Genomic DNA, 19,666 nt, shown 5'->3' on the forward strand with positions numbered 1-19,666 from the left:
AGGTGTGTGGGCCAGATCAGCCTCGTGTCACTTCTTCCACAGCCTTTTTTTAAAAAATGTGCACTGGTGTTTGGCCGTAGGTGTTAGGTGCCCTGGAACTGGAGTTACAGACAGCTGTGAACTGCCATGTGGGTGCTGGGAATTGAACCTGGGTCCTCTAGTAGAGCACTCAGGGCTCTTAAATGCTGAGACAATGTCTCCAGCCTCACCCCCCACATCCACCTTTTTTTCATACAGGCCCTCTCACTGGCCTGGAGTTGACTAATTGACTAATGAGGCTAGACTGGATGGCTGGATCGCCGGCAACCTCAAGGGCTCTCCCACCTCCCGAGTGCTGGGGTTGGAGACCATTGCAGCTACACTACGCTGTTGTATATAAGTTCTGGGAATCAACCTCAGGTCGAGCCTGCACAGAAAGCGATTTCCTGCGTCCCTAGCCCTTTGTTTTGTGTCCTGGGACATTCTTGCTTTGTAATCCAAGTTGGCCTAGAACTCACAAACCAGCACAGGCTAGCCCAGAGCTGATGCCTTGGCCTCTTGAGTGCTGGGTGTGTGCTACCATACTGAGCCATGCTGCACTACTTCAGAACCCACAAGAGAGAGGAGAGAAAAGGGGACAAGAGGGCAAGGGAGGCAGGAGGGAGGACGGGAGGAAGAGGAGTTCAAATGTCAGGAAGACGGAGACACTGAGAAAAAGGTGAGGAACCATAAGCACACACACAAAATCAAACATTTATTATGCTAAAGAACAGGTTTTATTATTTTCCCAAAACACTAAAATAGCCCATGGCATAGTAATTTAGCACACAATATAAATGGCATATACAGTCAGGTTCCCCTCCCCCACAGGGCTGTTCTTAACTCTCTAGGGTAGGGAGCTTAAAAATGTCCACTCTTTAGATGACCTTTATTAAAGTTATCAACAAACCACAAGGGAGAATTACTTTAGAAAAAAAAATCTTAAGGTAAAAGAGATCAGGACTCCTCGGGTCTGGGAAACAGGAAACACTTCATTTGCGCTCTGTGCTCTGTCAGCAGAAGAGCCTCACACTTCTCCAGAGCGCCACCACTGCAAACTGCACTCCAAGCGGAAGGAAAGCGGCACGTGAGGAAGGACGAGAGGCCGCAGGCCAGAGAGTCCACACAGTGCAGAAATCACAGCAGGGCTGACAGGAAGTGGAGGGGGTAGCCTACAGACCGCCACTTCTGTCGGACAGCCGGAGGGGAGCTGAGACAGGCGGCATCTGGGATGCTAGCCCTTGAGATCGGCTCCACGAGAAAGAACCGCGCTAAATGGCTCTTGACTGATCTTGGACTGAGTAGATGGATCATCTCCTGGGTTTCCCCAGTTCTGAGTCTTTCCGAAATGATTAAAAACACGCTCAAAACCGTCTCTCTGCGTCAACCAGCGAGATGTGCCTGGTCACGGCGATCAGAGCAGGAACTGAACGGCTGCAGCATACGCCAGATTTAATGCAAAAGAAACTGCAAGGCAACCTTTAAAATTAATCTGCTATTTTTATTGTTCTGCTTGTACCCTAGCTATGGCCTCAGACTTGCTGACCTGGAAGACTGCAGAGCCAGTGACCCCACGACCAGCTGCAGACCATCTGAAGTGCTTTTTAAGCTTGAGAGAGTTTCCTTGTGGTCTACTGTTTGCTCTGAAAACACGGGGTTTGAACCGTCGAGGGATACACATCTGGTCTCATCTTCTGGGAGAACTTCATAATAGGAATAAGCATATGGCAGCTGGTACAGCTCAGGATGTGGGTGAGACAGATCCGACCTGGTACCCGGCCCCTCAGGGACAGCACTTAGCGGTTCACCCTTCAGGAAACCCATTTCCCTCAGTTTTGGATGGCCTGGCCATCCTGACACCCAGGACTCTCCTTTGGGGTACCGTCCACAGCTGTCTGGCCAGTCACTTCCTAGAGCATCTCTGAGGCCACAGGATATTCCTGCCAGATGTTCTTCCAAAGCAGATACCAGAACCTTGCTTACGGAGGCTGCTGGAGCCAAATTTCTTCCCATTGATTCCTTCAGACACTGAAGCACTTCGTAAAGTATGAGGTCAGCCTCACTCTGGCCACGTTTCATTTCCAGGGAGGCCACCACTGTGTCCTGTGACCTTCCATCAGTACCTGCGGCAGGCTGATCTGTCCAGGAAGGCACACATGCTGGGCTGGGGCTCCCCTTCCGGTTTCTCTTCTTAAGGCCACACAATAGTTTGTCCAAGTCACCTCCTTGTGCCCTCCTTACGTTTGTCAAGCAAGCACCCAGGGTCCCCCTTCTGCCCCTCATGCTTTGCGCCTCTGATGCAGTGAGCTGGGGTGATGCCTGTCAGTCAGCGTTGGCCTTCAGTGGATCTCAATATGAACCTAGAAAAGATAATCAAATGAAGATTCTGTGACAGAGGGTTATTAAAACATTCCCACACACGCAATATCATCAAACACTAGTTCCTTGAGGAGTGGGGCCACAGAGCTGAACAGGAGCCAGAAAATGAGAGGTACTGAGCATTGCCATAGGCCAGTCTGGGCTCTGCAGTGAATTTCAGACTAGTGCATGCTCACAGCATAGAGATGGATCATAAGTTCAAGGCCATCGAAGTCAGTCTGGACTATATGGGGTCCTGACTCAGATGCATCAATTAAGTATACAAGAAGATACAAATAATCAATTCCCCCAGCCCCAGGTCTTATAACTCAGCCCCAAGTAAAGTCTACAAAAGCATCAATACTGTTAAGTTATAGTAAACCAACCTGCCCACCAAAATGCTAAGAAAGGAGTTTATTTCCAAGTTCAAGGGAAAAATAAGATGCAGTCATGGGAGTCAGTTCCTCAACATCCACTCCCTTCACCTCCCCCCACTCCCTGTTGAAGATGCTAAAGGCTCAAAATGTAACCAAGGGGTGGGAGCAAAGGCTCCTGGGCATACCCAGGATCCTCAGGACAATCAGACGGCATCTCCACACAAACCCTTGATTGCCTTGCATGAGGCAGCCAACTTGCTCAATGACAATAGGCCTGACCCAGTTAGGCAGCTGTTGCCCTGCTGGATGCCTGTCTCCTCACCTTCCCTAACCCAGGCTATTAATGGCCTCAGGCACCTGACAGTCCAGACTACCACCGCTTTGTAACCTAAAAATATCCTGCCCCCAATACTTTCCAAAGCAAGCTAGCAAGGCCAGTCCTAAGGGGGACAGGGAGGAGTCCCGGTGAGTAGGGCAACTGGCTTGAGCAGGATCCTGTGGGCTGATGGCTCTAAGATGACCCAGCCCTGGGCTGTGGTGTGCTGTTAGGTGGATCCTGGTACCGATGGGCCCTGACTAGGGGATCAGGCTAAAGGTTGCAAATTTCTACACACAGCTGAGGATGAGAAAAGGTGCCAACAACACCCTCCTGACTGAAGCTGACTCATGGCCACACGGAGGACACATCACTCCGTTCCTCCACTGAAGAGGCAAGCATCTCTGCCTCACACCTGATCCTACGAAGTCAGCTCTGCCCTACAACCACACCTTGTCTCCTGGCCACACATCTGCTCAAAAGCACATTCAGTAAGGAGAAGCTACACACAGCTCTGGGGGAGCTGGGCAACTCGGTATCCTCAGGAAAGGTCCAGTTTCTCATGCCGTGTTATGGGCCGAGCGTGGGAAAGCACTGAGCATTCTTTTCAGTCAGCATCCTACAGGCGTGACGGCGGTGGCCCACAGGCGTGACGGCACAGAGAATGAATGAAATGAAATGAAATTAATGAAAGGCTGCTGGAGGTTTGGTAAAGCAAAGGGCAGAAAAGGGACCTCAACAGACAGGTGTATCTCAGTGGGGCAGCAGCAGAGGTCAAAGCCTGATTGGGGCTGTTGAACAGTGAATAGTCTGCCCAAGGCAGGCTCTGCACGGCTGGTGAAGGCAGGCTGGTAGCTCTGAAGTCTCAAATGCTCACCCCCTTTACCTGGCATTCAGCTCCTAGAATTTCTTTGCTACAAATTCAATCAGCTGCTCCCCAGGTCCGTCCCTGAGTCAGGTGCTGATCTGGGTCCTAATGCGAGGACAGCAGACAAAAAAAAAGCAGATGCACTTTCCTTCCCAGCAAATCACTAACCCAATGCATGGACCTCACTGTGATACCGCTCAGAGGTCAGTTTACACCAGTGAATCACTAACCCAATGCACGGACCTCATTGTGATACCGCTGAGGTCAGTTTATACCCACGCCTCAGAGCACGCACCAAGACAAACTGCTAAAGTGAGGGGCTAGAGGGGCCAGGCGGTTAAGAATTTATTGCTCTTCCAGAGAACCTGAGTTCAATTCCCAGCACTCAAAAAAAGCAACTCACAACTGCCTAGGGATCTAACATCCTCTTCTGACTGCCACAGGCACACATACCCACAAATAAAAATTTCAAATTAAAATGAAAATAAGGGCTGGAAAGGCCTTGATTCCAGTTCCTTATCCAAGAGGGGGTGGCTTTTATTACCAGCAGGGGGGAGGTGCAGACAGGCAGATCCTGAATCTTACTGGTCGGCCAGCCTACTGGGCAGGTTCCAGTCCAGTGAGAAAGAGACAAGATGCACTGCAGGAAAGCCGCGGAGGTTGTTCTCGGCCCCCACATACCCGTGCACTGCCCCCGAAAGTTAAAATGCCTAGGTGGTGGTGCATGGCTCACTCTCAGTACTCAGGAGAGGGCAGAGAGAGGAGGATCATGAGTTCAAGGCCATCCTCAGATATTCTAAGTCTGCGGCCAGTTTAGGGCTATACAAGAACACGTCTTTAACCTTCCTCTCAAAATAAATCACAAGGGCAGAGGGCTTACTCTGGTTTGCACAAAGCTTTCAGTTGGTTTGGCTTTTTTGTTTTGTTTTATTTTTGAGACCAGAGTCTCTCTATGTAGCTCTGGGTAGCATAGAGCTCATTAAGTAGACCAGGCTTAAATTCAATGAAATCAACCTCTCTCTGCTTCCTGAGTGCTGGTGTGCATCGCCCTAACTGGCTAAGCCCTTGATTTGATCTCAACACCAACACACACACACACACACACACACACACACACACAGTTAAAATGAGCCGAGTGTTGTGGTACATGACTGGAATGCCGGTATGGAGGAGACCAAGACAAGGAGGCTTTCCAATTTGAGGCCAGCATGAACTACATGGCAAGAACTCCACCATAAAAACATGAGCCAAGCCGGGCAGTGGTGGCACTTTAATCCCAGCACTTGAGAGGCAGAGCTGTGAGTTCAAGGCCAGCCTGGTCTACAGATCGAGTTCCAGGACAGCTAGGGCTAGTACACAGTGAAACCCTGCCTTGTGAATCTGATGCCCTTCTCTAGTCTCCAAGGGCACCAGGCATGAAAATGGGGCACTTATACATACACATAAAAATTGAAGCAAGCAAACCAACCGTTTTTGGTTCAAGTCTTGCGTAGAATATATGGTTAAGTTCCAGGACAGTCTGGGGTATAGTCAGAGCGGGGGTGGGGAGTGAGGGGTGGGAAGACCTGTCTTGGTAAAAAAGTAGGGCTGGGAGATGACTCAGTGGTTATTATACTGCCTGTGCTAGCATGAGAACCTGAATTCAAATCTCCCACACTTAAACAAACAATCAAAAAACACTCCGAAAAGGTGGGTGTGACCACATGAGCACCTGCAACCCCAGCATTTCCAGGATGGAAACAAAATCCCCAGCGGTTCCCCCAGCTAGCCCAGCTGAAACATTGAGCTTCCAGTTCAGTGAGATGCTTCTTAATGCACACTTGGGTGCACGCATCCGCACTTGGGCGCACGCATCTGCACTCATGTGCATGTACCAGACAAACAACCACACACACACACACAGAGAGAGAGAGAGAGAGAGAGAGAGAGAGAGAGAGAGAGAGAGAGAGAGAGAGATACCCACAGCAACATTATTCATAATCAGATAGTGACAAAAACCCAAAGGTCCAGCAGCCAACTGAAGGCTCTCTGGAGAGTAGTAACTATTATAGACTCCAAGTGGGATCCAGCAATGGAAAAGCACATTGGTAGAAGGAACTGGAGCCCTCTATAAGTGGCATGCTCACACTAGAGGTGGGGACATCTAACGGGGCTCTTATCAATTCTTTTTTCCTTTTCTTATTTATTTATCTTAGACTCAGAGTCTCGAATAGCCAGGCTGACCTCAAACAGGCCATGTAGCAGAAGCTGACCTTGGGCTCCCACCCCTTGCTTCCACCACTTGAGTACTGGTGTTACGGGCCTAGGACATCTTGCCTTGGTTGGACACGGTGCTGGGGATGGAACCTAGGGTTCAGGGCATGCTAGACAAGGTCCCTTCCACCAGGTCACACCCACAGTGCCTCATCCAGTCACCTGTCCACAGACTTATCAGCACTGCAGTACCCAGCTTTGACCCTGTTTTCAAACCTCTCAGGTATATACCCAGAAGCAGACGTAGTAGATGGTGGGTTCAGGCCACATTCAACTGTGTGAGAACCACCCAGCTCTCACAACAGTTGAGCACTTTACAACCTGACCAGCAGCATGCAAGGACGCAGAACACACACCTTCCCCAGCATCTGTTCCTGCGACCTCTCCTCCCGCCTTCCACCTTGACAACAGCCATCCTAACAGGTGTGAAGTGACCTCCCACTGCTCCTGAGTGAATCTGCTTTCTCCTGGAGTCCAGGATCTTCTCAAGGACACACTGGCCATCTGTGTACCTCCTTAAAGAAATCTCTACACCAGCTCTTCCAATGAGCTACTTGGTTTTTGTTTTTTCTTTTTTAATTGTAAGAGATCTTTCTCAATTCAGAGTGTTAATCCTTTATCAAATTAATTTACCAACAACTGCTTTCTTCCATTCCGTGGGTGGTCTTTTGGACTTTCTTCCCCCAGGGCCTCATCCATGCTGAGCTAACATTTGATCACAGAGCTGCATACTCAGCTCCTCCAAATTCATCCTTTTCCATGTAGAAATAGCGTGTTTATTCAATTTTATTGCATCCTACAAAACTATCAAGGGGTGAAGAAACTGATTCTTTCCTCCCCAGGTACAGACAAGAGAGGGCGAAGACCAGAGTCCAGCACACACTAAATGCAGCCCCAGCAGTAAGCAGTTTTGGTTTTTGTTTGTTTGTTTGGATCTTTTGCTGTTTTTTTGTTTGTTTGAGACTAGGTTTCTCAGTGTAACCTTGGCTGTCCTAGAACTCGCTCCATAGACTAGGCTGGCCTCAAACTCATAGAAATAGTCCAGCCTTGCTTCCCAAGTGCTGGGATTAAAGATATGCACCACCACTGCCCGGCAGCAGCTTTCAGCTGATTTGTTCCCATCACCTCATATTTGATGGCTCTCGTTTAACATTCATAAAAATAGAAGGAATTAGCATACAGAAACAAGTCAAGGAGGCTGCAGTGGTGACACAAGCTTGGGATCCCAGGACTCAGGAAGACAGGAAACTGATCTGGAATTCCAGTAGCCTGTGTTACAAAATGAGTTCTAGGTCAGTCTGGTGAGGCTGTCTCAAAACAACTAAGCAAAATGAAACCGAGTCCAGAATACAAAATCCAGGTGAGAGACAGGGGAGACGGTTCCGGGGTCAAGAATGTTTGCTGCTCCTGGAAAGGACCCAAGTTCAGTTTCCAGCGCCCACATCAGGTGGTCACAATGGAACTGAAGCTCAGGGGATCTGTCACCATTTTCTGGCCTCCACAGGCATATAAACACACATATACAAGCACATACACACACAAACACATTAGGGAAAAAAAAAGAATGTAGATGCTGGGCCAAGTGAGAAGGCTTAGCAAGAAAAGCCACTTTCTACCAAGCCTGATGAACTGAATCTGATGCCCAGGATCCACATTACAGAGAGAACTGATTCAAATTACTCTCCTCTCTAGTTTACACACACACACACACCAAGGAAAATCAAAAAAAGGGAGTTGCTCCAATGCACTTTGCACAAATCTACCGTTTCCTTCCTGCTCCCTACTCTAGCCTCCAGCTTCCTGCCGTTTGAACTTGGCCCACATGTGGGTCCTGGTGACAGCTCTGCCCTCTGTCCATACGCTGCACTCCTCTGACTCAGACATCAATGCGGCAACAGCCTTCACCTCCACCAAGGTTCTGCTAAAGTGTCCCCTTCTCAATGAGGTCCTCTCTGTTTTACTCAGAATGCTAGCCAGCTCACCTTCCTCTCAGAAGACAAAAGAGATTTCCATGTGATGGAGAAGTCCTGAGAATGGGTGGTGAGACAACTGCCTAGTATGGAAAGGTATTAATGTCCCTGAATTATACACTTAACTAGCATGGAAAGTTATTTATTTTTTGAGACAGGGTTTCCATGTGACCCAAACTGGTCTCAAACTCACTCTGTAGCTGAGGCTGACTCTGAACTCCTGATGCTCTTGTCTCCAGCTCCTAAGCTTGCACCACAATGCCTAGCTTGCAGGATTAGCTTTATTGTGAATTTTTTCCTCCCTTAGTGTCTCTATATGCTGGGATTCCTGGCATATAGTACAATGTCTGATGAAGCAAAAACATATTAAATACAAACAAGGGGGAAAAGATGCCCAAGAGGTGAGAGGGTACTGAAACCCATGAAGCTATGGATTTATAACGAGGTTCAGATAGGAGACAGAGTAAGCTGTGGCCTGTGACATAGCTCAATGTGGAAATGTGCTTGCTATCATGCTGCTGACTTGAGTTTGGACCTCAGGACCCACACAGTAGGAGACAAGGGACTCCAGCAGGTTGTGCTCTGACCTCCATACACACATTATGACATCCCATGTGCACAAGGGTGCACACACACACACACACACACACACACACGCATGCATGTGCATATACACACACAAAATAAGTAAATAAGATGTAATAGAAAGAGAAGATTGGCGCAAGGAGCTGGGGATGTAACTCAATGATCAAGAGGTCGTGGGCCCAATCCCTAGTACTAAAGAAGTGGGACAGAAAGCCAGACAGTAGTGGCGCACGCCTTTAATCCCAGCACTCGGGAGGCAGAGGCAGGCGGATCTTTGTGAGTTTGAGGCCAGTCTGGTCTACAGAGCTAGTTCCAGGAAAGGCACCAAAGCTACACAAAGAAACCCTGTCTCGAAAAACGAAAACAACAACAACAAAAAAGGTGGGACAGAGCCAGGTGGTGGGGGAGCACACCTTTAATCCCAGCAGGAGCGAGGCAGAGGTAGGCGGATCTCTGTAGGGCAGCCTGGTCTGACAGCCAGGCTACACAGGGAAACCCTGCTGCAAAATAAATAAATAAATAAATAAAAATTAAAAAATTTAAAAGAAAGAGGAGGAGGAGGAGGTGGGAGAGGAGGGGGAGGTTGGTTAAGAGCATAGACGGCAAAGGTTCGAAGGCTTGCTGAGCACAGGGCGGCAAGGGAGAAGGTACGGGTGAAACAAGGACATCTCTTGTCTGGCGATTATCATCAGCCTTTACAGTATCTTTTCCCTGTTCTCTTTAGGCCTTCTCTTTGGGTGACATGGGACTAAGACACTTGATCCATGTTTCTCAGAGGCCACATAAGTGAAAAGTTATAGGCAGGACTTGTTCCAGCAGGTATTCATGATACCAGTTACGTTTGTTGGTTTGTTTTTGTTTTTCAAGACAAGATTTCTCTGTGTGTCCTTGGCTGTCCTGGAACTCGTTCTATAGACCAAGCTGGCTTCAAAGTCAGAGATACACCTGTCTGGGTCAACCGAGTGCTAGGATTAAAGGCATCCACCACCACCACTTGTTTTTGTTTTGTTTTGTTGATACTAGTTATTTTTAATTTTTATTACAGTTGGGGAGGAGCAAGGTCTCAGGTAGCCCAGGTTGATTTTGAACTCCTGATCTTCCAGTCTCCACCTTCCAAGTGCAGGAACTACAGGTATATGCTACCATGGCCCACCCAGATTGCTTCTACTACATGTAGTTAAGGGTACAGCGTCTCATTTTGCTGTTTTGGTTTTTGAGGCAGGGTTTTCTCTGGGTAACCCTGGCTGTCCTAGAATTCACAGAGATCCACTTACCTCTGCCTCCCAAAGACTCACTTTTTACCATCTGTCTTCCCATGCCGTGTGAAATGGTGGAATGTTAATAACCTCAGAAGACTGAGTTTTAATTAGAAACAGCACTTTCTTTTCTTTGTTTTTTGTTGGTTTTTGCTTCGTTTAAGGCAGAGAAACTGCGTAGCCCTGGCTAGTCTAGAACTCACTCTGCAGACCAGAGTGGCATTGAACTCACACAGATCTGTCTGCCTCTGACTCCTGAGTCTTGGGATTAAGGATGTGCCCGGCTTTACTTTTTAAGATTTATTCTTTTATTTAATTACGTGGCAGGGGGTGGCAGGTATATTTACAAGAGTACAATGCCCTCTGAGGCCAGCAGATCCCCTGAAGCAAGAACCACAAGTTGTTGTGAGCCACCAAGTGTCAGTCAGTGCTGGATACCAAACTCCAGTCCTCCGCAAGAGCTGCCTGTCCGATCCTTTTTCTATTTTGGGACAGGGATCTTGTCACTATGCTGCCCACACTGACCACAAACTGGCTAAGGAGGCAGTTCAATCAGCCAAGTACTCACCATGCAAGCACGAGAACCCGAGTTCCATCCTCCAGAATACACAGGAAAAGCTAAGCATGGTGTCACATGCTTATAATCCCAGCACTGGGGAGTTGGACACAGGAGAATTACTACAGACATGAAGATCCCTGAGGCTCCCAGGTCTGCCAATCTAGTCAAATTAGTGAGCCTACAGCCAATGAGAGACCCTGTATCAAAAAATCAAGAGGCTCGCACCTGAGGACAGACACCCAAGGTTGACCACTGACCTACACACACATGCACACATGCATGTACATGCTCGAGCATACACAACACACTCACACGGCCCCAACTCCTGAACTCAAGTGATCTTCGTGTCTCAGCTGGGATTACAGGTACACACTCGTCTGCAAACAGCGCTTTCACGCTTTCTTTTTTTGGCTACATTTGTTTGTGTGTGGAGTCTATGTACATGGTCAGAGGATAATCCACAAGAGTCGCTCTTTCCTTTGACCAAACATCCACAATTCAAAATTTTAAAATAAATAAAAATAGTTTTTTAAAGATTTATTTTATGTGCATGTGTTCTACAGGCTTGTATACCACAAACACGCATGGCACTTAGAGCTGGGACTGAGGTTACGCATGATTGTGGGCCATCATGTGGGTGTTGGCAACGGAACCCAGGTCCTCTGCAAAAGCGGCAAAGCTCTTAACTGCTAACTGAACTGAACTGAGTGTACAAATCCCTTTGCATCTATTTTCTTGTTCAATCATCTCTCAGACTAAAGAGCTGTTAGTATTTGTTAAAATGCCTCACCGCTGAGTTAGGGGTGCAGCTCTGTGACAGACTTAAAGGGCCTTGGGTTCCATGCCCAGCACTGCCAAAGGAGTAAGGGAAACCCCAGCGCCCTATGAACAAGAGATTTAAGTGCATGGTTAACAAAACTCTGTAGGGCCCAATGCTTTAACCACATTCCCGTTCCCGTCACAGACCAGAACGCTATCGTGGAGGGAAAGCCGTGAGCTGCTGGAGTCCCCTCGGTCAGGCTAGTTCTTACTGCACTCTCCTTACCCGCAGGCCAGAATAGACCCTCAAGCTAGGTTCTGTTAGTGATGTCTCACAAACAACAAAAGTCCTAAAGCCTTCAGGGGAGCCTAAAGCATCAGGTATAAAGATCTCAAGTATGCCACTGTACTCCCCAAATACGAAAAGGCTGTGTTTCAGGTCCAAGATCAAGCCTTACATGGTTGGACAGTGGTATATACCTTGAATTCCAGCACCGGGGGAAGAGGCAAGTGGGTCTCTTGGAGTTTAAGGCCAGCTGGTCCACATAAGTTTGTTATTTTCTTTTGTTTGGTTTTGGTTTCTCTATATAACATTCCTGGCTGTCCTGGAACTCACTCTGTAGACCAGGCTGGTTTAGAACTCACAGAGATTTGCCCGCCTCTGCCTCCCGAGTGCTGGGATTAAAGGCGTGTGCCACAACCGCCTGGATACATAAGAGCTCCAAACTGGCCAGGGTTGTATGGTAAGAGCCTGTCTCAAAAGGAGTGGGGGAGGAGAGGAGAAGACAAGACTTTCCCAAAGCACTTGGTGAGACTGTCTTTCCCTCTACTTGGGTCCACGTCTGGTTCCCCAGATTCTCTAGAGCTGGCTACACCTGAACCATGCCTCCTCTGGAGCCCACGGAGCTGCCCTCGCTACTGCTGGGTCTCTCTCACTCACTGCTCACATCACCCCGGCTAGAGATCCAGTCTCCCTCCCCCAAATGCGCTTGCCTTCAATCAGCACAGTGCACACGCCCCGCGATGAAATATGGATTTGAATCACCTTTCCAGAGATGATCTCACTGTCCTACAAACAGATGCACCATTAGGAAACACTGGGAATGGAATCTGCCGTTGTTTACTGCTTAGAAAAACGAACGAGCCTTCAGCACTCTTGCGGTGCAAGGTTACAAAAGTTCCCCCTGAAAGGACAGTGGGAATGTCCCTGTGGAGGAGGATATTCACCATACTCCAGAAGCAGGTAGGGAATGGCTGCAACCGAGCAAAGAGGACAGCATACCAAAGTCTAGTCCGTCATCCAGGTGCAAGCTGGGCGAGGGGTCGGTCACACCCACACGTAGTAAGGATAAGCATGTATGTGCTGTACTGATGGCTAAGGATGACAGGACGTGCCTTACGGTGTTCAGAAGACTTCTCTAGGGAGCCCTCATAGCTAAGCTGTTAGGGAGTGTACCACTCCTGCAGAGAACTGGAGTCAGGCAGTCCAGAACGGCCTGTACCCACCACTCCAGGACAGCCAGCGACCTCTTCTGGCCTCCTCCTGCTGCAGATACACACTGACACATCATACTATGTACACAAAAGACATATCCGACCGGTGGGAAACAGATGGAGAGTACACAAAAATCCTCCAGGCCAACAATTGCAGCAGTCTGGACTGGAGAAGGGTACGAGGAAAAATGAATACGAGAGGAAGTGTTTCGGGTTTTGTTTACTGGGATAGGGTCTTGCTACCTGGCCAGAGATAACCCTGAGTGAGCCTAATTCTCCTGCCTCCACCTCCCAAATGTTAGGGTTACAGACACAGGTCATGACACCCATTTTATGCAGGACTGGGGATTAAGATCAGGACACTGTGCATACTAGGCAAACACAACCACCTGAGCTACATCCCTAGACTGTTTTTTTAAGGGTACAAAAAAGAGCAATTCAAGACTACATAACATTATATAGCTTCCTAAATTACATAGCTTTCTAAATGAGCACAAATCCTACCTAACTCTAGACACCAAATTCCAAAATGGGAATTTGATGGGTCAGGCACAGACTGCTGTTTGCAGACTCTGAGCTAACATCAGGATGTCTGACTTCTCTCAGAGGAGGTGCCTAGAGCCGGCAGAAACACCGGGGCTGTGTTTCTACAGGTTGATAATTGGCAAGGACACAGGCTTTGTGGTTTATCTCGGTTCCCACACCCAGCACTCTTCACTCCTCTGTGCCACCTGCTCTGAAGGTTTGCTATTTCTGCCCCCACCGCCTGGGATCACATAAGATGCCACTGAGTCCTTGTGCAGGTGCGACGTCCTGATTTGTGAGCAGAAATAGAGCTGTTTGGTAGCATGCTTGCCTGGCGTGCGGGAAGCCCGGGCTCATCCCAGCAGCAGCCCATCACCGGGAACGGTGGTGCACAGCTGACACCTCTCACCACAAAAAAGGAAAGGTATTCTGAGCTGAGTTTTAAAATTGGTTTTCCTTAACTTGTTTTATTGAATTTGGATCAGACATACTTGGCTTCGGATTTCACATGGTCTGTAACCACCTGTACACACACCTAATCCATTACACTCGAATTTGACTCAACCACAGAAAAACGAGGTATACTACTTCGAGCGGGCTCCACTGCACACCCGGGAATGACGTATGTACAGTCCGTCTAGGGCTGGGGTGTTTTTCTTGCCTAGGAGCAAATGCAACGTACTCACCGGGTTCATCTCCAGAACCACAAAAAAAAAAAAAAAAATCACACAACCCTGCCAGATTATATGCTTCCCAGGGGTGGAGCTGAGTCCTTCCTCCAACACAGCCTGTGCCACTCCAAAATGTGTAAACAGAATCCAAGGAAGCTCCCTATCCAGCCTCTCTCTTACTTGAGACAGGACACTCCAAACGGCAGGACCTCTCTCCGCTAGAGAAAAGCGTTTTGTAATTGAAGAGATAGAGACGTGCCAGCCGTTCCCAGCAAACGCGGCCTCCAGAATGCTGACACAAGGCACATGCTGTTTGTTACTCCAAATTGTTTCGGGCCTCTAAATTGGTTTCACCTCTTTTTCTCATCTTCATTCCCACTGCCTCTTCTAACCCCTGGCCGGGACAAATCGGATACATTGATCAAAACACTTTCCATCTAAAGGTACAAGGATAACAAAATAAACCTTCACAAAGTTTGGAGAACCAGAATTCACATAAGAACTCGCTGCTACTGGGTCGCTACCAATTTGTCATTTTTAAGGACAAAGCGTCCTAAGGGACCTTCCTGTCATCTTTCCTTGGACCCCACCCCCAGAGGTAGGACCTGTTCTCTGAAGCATCGTCTATGCAGAGTGGGGTTACCGAGGGGCAATGCACGCTGCTCGGTACGCGCTCAGCCTCCGGCAGATGGCACGAGCCCCCCAGCACCTGCATCCCACCGAGTCAGGTGGGCAGGGCCGCGCGCGACCCAGAGATGCCGAGGGCGCGGCTCACCTACCTGCAGGCGCACGTTGAGCATCATGGAAGCCACGATGTAGAGGTAGGGAAAGTTGATGCGCAGCCGCCAAGCCAAGTCAAAGAAGATGAGCAGCGTGCGGGTCAGCCCCTTGCAGAAGACCCCATAGGAGCGGGGCAGCCGGACAGCCAGACCCGACAGAGCCGTCGCCATGTAGAGACCCGCGGCGCTCCCACTGCCCGCCCGCCCTCCCTCTCCGCGCCGCGTCGCCCAAGGCCTCCTCCCCGGGCTGCTGTTCGGCGCTCAGCGATCTCAGGGAGCGAAGGAGACCGCCGCGAGGCCGGCGGGAGGGCGGGCCGCGGGGGAGCTGAGTCTGCACGTCACTCTCAGGAAGTGCCTCCGCGAGCTACCACCTAGATCCCCTGCCCGGCCGCGCGGCCTGACGTCACAAAGCCGGCCCGCGCCTGCGCAGGGAGCAGACTCCGCCCCGTGCCCCGCCTCGCCGACCGCTTTCCTCGCGAGTGAAGTGCGCTTGCGTACAAGAATGGAGTCGCTATGTTGCGTTTTGGCGCCCTCTAATGGTGAAGCTGATGATAACAACTAGAGGAAAAGTCGGGCGTGGCGGCTCTAGCCTGTTAGTATTCCAGCACTCAGGAGGCTGAAACAGGATCTGGGTTCCCTGACAAGGCTCTGTCTCGAGAAAGAAAAAAAGAGAGAAAGAAAGAAAAAGCAAAGCTCAAGAGATGATTCCGCGGTTAAGAGCGCTTGCTGCTCGTCTAGAGGACGCTGAGGTGGCTGACAACCACTTAAAACTTTGGTATCATGGGATCCGATGCCTTTTGGTCTTTGCAGGCATTTGCACTCATCTGTGCATGCATATACTCAGATACACATTCACATAAAAATAAATAAAATCTTTTTAAAAAAGAGAGTAGGAAAGAAACGAACTATGGCCATGGTCACAAGTAATTTTAGATCACATATTCTTAAACATGGTTACGGCAAACATGAGGCCAGCGAAGTGGTGAAGCGGGTAAAGGCACCTTCCACTACTACTAAGGGCATGAGTTCGATTCCTCATACGCTCACCGTGGGAGGACACAACTGACTCCGACGAGTTGCTCTCTACGCTGGCACAAGCCAGAGTTATCCTGGAAGAGGGAACCTCAATTGAGAAAACGAGAACCCTGAGCCGATGGTCTCTGGGCTGTAAGAAAGCAAGGTAAGGAAGCCGTGGGGAGCGAGCCAGTAGTGATTTCATCTTAATTTCTAATTCAATTCCTGCTTCCAGTTCCTGTCCTGCCTTGTCTTCCCTCAATGACAGACAGGGGGCTGTATAAGCCAAATAAATCCTTTCCTCCCCGTGTTGATTTTGGTAATGGGGTTTATTACAGTACTAGAAAACATTAATATATCATCCCACCCCCTGCAGCCTGCTGTGTTATATGCATGTGCACACACACACACACACACACACACACACAAAATATAACTTTCCATCTTTTTAATGGTTACAGTAGGGACTAGAGAGATGGCTCAGTAGTTACAAGTGCTTACTGCTCTGTCAGAGGACCAGAGTCCAGACTGCAGCAACCATATCAGGCAGCTCACCAACATTCAAAGCTCCAGCTCCATGGAATCTGATGCCCACTTCTGGCCTCCATGGACACCTACACGCACACATATATGCGCACACACACACACACACACACACAAATACAGTATTTCTTAAAAATGGTTACAATGGTAAATTTCCTAACATGTATATTTACCATAATTTTCAAAAGAAAGAAAAATGCTTTTGTGGGCTAATGAATAGTCTAGTGTTCCTTGGGTTGCCTGTAGTCCCGGCCATTCTTGTTTAATGTTCAGTTCTATATACTTTAAAATTTTATTGATTTGTTTACTTTTTATGTGTGTGAATGTTCTGCCTGCATGCACCATTTTGCTTGCATGTCTGCCTGTGCACCGTGTGCATGCCTGGTGCCTGCAAAGGCCAGAAGAGGCCGTCGGATCCCCTGGAACTGTAGTTCCAGACTGTGAGCTTCCAGGTGGGTGCTGGGAATCCAACCTGGGTCCTCTGGAAGAGCAGCCCAGTGACCTTAGCACTGAGCCATCTCTCCAGCCTATGACCCTATATACTTTAATTGTAGTACTGCCAAACAGGATGGCATGTGCCCTCAAACCCAACACTCAGAAGCAGACAGAACTCTGTGAGTTCAAGGTCAGCCTGATTTACATAGCAGCTTCCAGAACTCCCAGAGCTACACAGTGAGACCCTGCCGCAAAATAACAAATGATGGTGTGGGAGGTCCTTCTGTCCATGTGTTGCTTTTATTGGTTAATGAATAAAGAATTTCTTTGAGCCTATGGCAGGGACGAACAGAACTAGGTGGGGAAAGCTAGGCTGCATGCTGGGAGGAAGAAGGGCAGAGTCAAAGAGAGACACCATAGAGCTGCCAAATAGAAGTAAATCGTTAAAAAAAAAACTTTAAAGAGACAGAGCACAGACAGTCAAAGATTAAAAGGAGTAAAGAAAAATAAGCCATAAAAAGATGTAATATATAAGGAGAGTCTGAATTATGTGTATTTTTGTGTCTTCTTTAAGTTTTTTTGACTGTGAAGGAGCTAAGTACAGAGAGACATTTCATTGTATGGGCTGCTAAGCTAAACAGTGTGTGTATTATAAAGGTATCTTGACTTCAAAATTTGGGTCTAAGAACATGTTGCTTGGGAAAAGAGGTTTTTCTTTTGTTTTCATAGAAGATGAGAACCTGTGGGTTGCTTCTGGGCGAATATGGTTTCAGGAACCAAGGCCTCCTGAAAGGTTGCTGTAAACACCCTCAAAAAATTACTTTGCCCAACTGCTGGCTGAGATGAACCTAGCACACAGGATACACCATGGAAGACCTGATTAACAGTGCCCCCAAACAGCAGGAAGCAGTATGGATAGAACTACACCCATATTCCCAAATATTATCTATAAATATTTGTTTACATTTAAAGGGGGAATATACTATAGAGATGAATAATTTGCATTGGTGTGGATCTTGGTTTATTGATACAAATTTAAGGACAATTTTGTGTTATATATATGTGTGTGTGTATTTCTAATCTTGATTAAGGTGTTTTGATTATTGTGTTTGTGTAGCTCATTTCTAATTAAGAAATATAAGTTAATAGATACTCATCTGTAATAGTCAAGCTTATAGTCCTGTTAGTTAGATTTTCTAGATGTATAGAGATAGTTAGATAGTTAGGTAGTCTTCAAATCTTTCAGAGACTTTCAGAATATGGCATTTTAAATGTTTTAATAACTTAGGACTTTTCATGTCTATGAGACACGTCTGCTCTTGGCAGCACCAAATACTTTGAGAAAAGGACGGACATCACAGAGGCTTCTTAGCCATTTGGGCAAGAAACTACTCTTGTGTGAACTGCTTAACTAAACATGCAGGACCTGCAGAGAGATGACTGCTAAACTTGCCTAAAGGTGAGATGATCCTTCAGGCTTCCTGCTTCATGAAAGAGTCTGAAAGATATTCTACAGGCTACAGAAGAAAGTGACTGGCAAACTGCCAATATAGGTAGACCTGTCTTTGAAATTTCCTGCTTTATGGAAGAGTCTTCTCGATACTATTGTGCTGTAGGCTAAAAATGGATGCCCCAATGGTACAAAAGAACTTTGGATGGATGTCCAGGTAGCAAGATGTCTCTGTCAATTCTAGAATTTTGAAAGTTGCTTGCAATGTACTTCCTGTTTACTTAGGTAATATTATATCCTTCTGGAGTCTTTGATGGAGTTAAAGAATAGATAGTTATAGGTATAGTTTTTCTTAGTTATGAGAAAAGATAAAGTAGATATAAATATTGTAACTGCAGTTATTGTTTGATGCCTGTTTTGTTATATGTAATTTTATTATGTTAAAGTTAAAGCCTTCCTTTTTGTTTAAACGGAAAAGGGGAAATGGTGTGGGAGGTCCTTCTGTCTATATGTTGCTTAGAATAAAGAACTGCCTTGAGCCTATGGCAGAGAAGAACAGAACTAGGCAGGGAAAACTAGGCTGTATGCTGGGAAGAAGAAGGGTGGAGTCAGAGAGACAACATGGAGCCACCAAAGCCATGCGAAATCTTTGCCGGTAAGCCACTGCCACGTGGCGATATACAGATTAATAGCAATGGGTTAAATTAATATAAGAGTTAGCCAGTAAGTAGCTAGAGCTAATGGGCCAAGCAGTGTTTTAATTAATATAGTTTCTGTGTGGTTATTCCGGTTCTGGGCAGCCAGGACAAACAAGTAGCCCCCTCCTTGCAACAAAATGAAAAACTTATGGTACTAATTAAAGCCTCTGAGGTAAAATATACATCGACTTTGAAGAATTCTAGTATTCTGGAATGTAAGGAGTTTGGTAGAAATCTTTTTTTCTGGATTTATTTGTTTGAGATGTGTTTTTTTTTTTTAAACATTTTCTTCTTTTTGTGTATAGGTGTGGAAAGGGATCTCATGGGTTTGGCCCCATATAGCAACCCAAAGTTGTCCTCAGGAATCCTCCTCAATGACTTTTCCAGTATATTCTTTGAAGTGGCATCTTTAGTGATATCAGGGCTCACTGGTACTGCTAGTCTAGCTAGCCCACTTGCTCTGGGTAATGCCCTATCTGTACCTACTGAGTCTGAAATTAACTCTGCTGCTGTGCCCGCCCAGCTTTTATTCAGTTTCAGGGTTTCCTGACTGCAGTCCTCACAACTGGCCAGCAAACACTTAATGCACCGAGTCATCACTTCACCTGAGAAAAGCTGATAATCTGAGAGACAAACACACGAAAGAGAAGGTCAAGGATGTGGTTCCATTGAGAGAAGGCTTGCCTAGGACGCATGGAGCCCGGGATTCTGTTCCCAGCACCACATTAACTAGGCGCT

At 47.5% G+C, this 19,666-nt stretch overlaps 2 protein-coding genes across 2 annotated transcripts; both read right to left on the reverse strand.

Moving 5' to 3' along the window:
* Positions 1-732: 732 nt before the first annotated feature.
* On the reverse strand, positions 733-2,301 carry Fam220a (family with sequence similarity 220 member A). Its single transcript, XM_048436804.3, has one exon. It carries the CDS (start codon positions 2,299-2,301, stop codon positions 1,543-1,545), a length of 759 nt encoding a protein of 252 aa, XP_048292761.3. The 3' UTR covers positions 733-1,542.
* Positions 2,239-15,180, reverse strand: Smim10l3 (small integral membrane protein 10 like 3). Its single transcript, XM_048436805.3, has 2 exons — positions 14,789-15,180; positions 2,239-2,378 (listed from the first exon to the last, which is right to left on the reverse strand). Exons 1-2 carry the CDS (start codon positions 14,957-14,959, stop codon positions 2,358-2,360), a joined length of 192 nt encoding a protein of 63 aa, XP_048292762.1. The 5' UTR covers positions 14,960-15,180; the 3' UTR covers positions 2,239-2,357.
* Between the last annotated feature and the right edge of the window lie 4,486 nt (positions 15,181-19,666).

Source organism: Myodes glareolus, chromosome 2 (assembly GCF_982192425.1).
Source record: "Myodes glareolus chromosome 2, mMyoGla1.1, whole genome shotgun sequence".
NCBI classification, from domain to species: Eukaryota; Metazoa; Chordata; class Mammalia; order Rodentia; family Cricetidae; genus Myodes; species Myodes glareolus.

What these genes read in the sequence shown, in the direction of transcription:
- Fam220a (XM_048436804.3), bottom strand. Translation starts at nt 2,301, where the DNA reads ATGAGGGGCAGAAGGGGGACCCTGGGTGCTTGCTTGACAAACGTAAGG.
- Smim10l3 (XM_048436805.3), bottom strand. Translation starts at nt 14,959, where the DNA reads ATGGCGACGGCTCTGTCGGGTCTGGCTGTCCGGCTGCCCCGCTCCTAT. An exon ending in TGCTCAACGTGCGCCTGCAG is followed by an intron (nt 2,379 to 14,788) that starts GTAGGTGAGCCG and finishes TATCTTTTCTAG; the next exon opens with GTTCATATTGAGATCCACTG.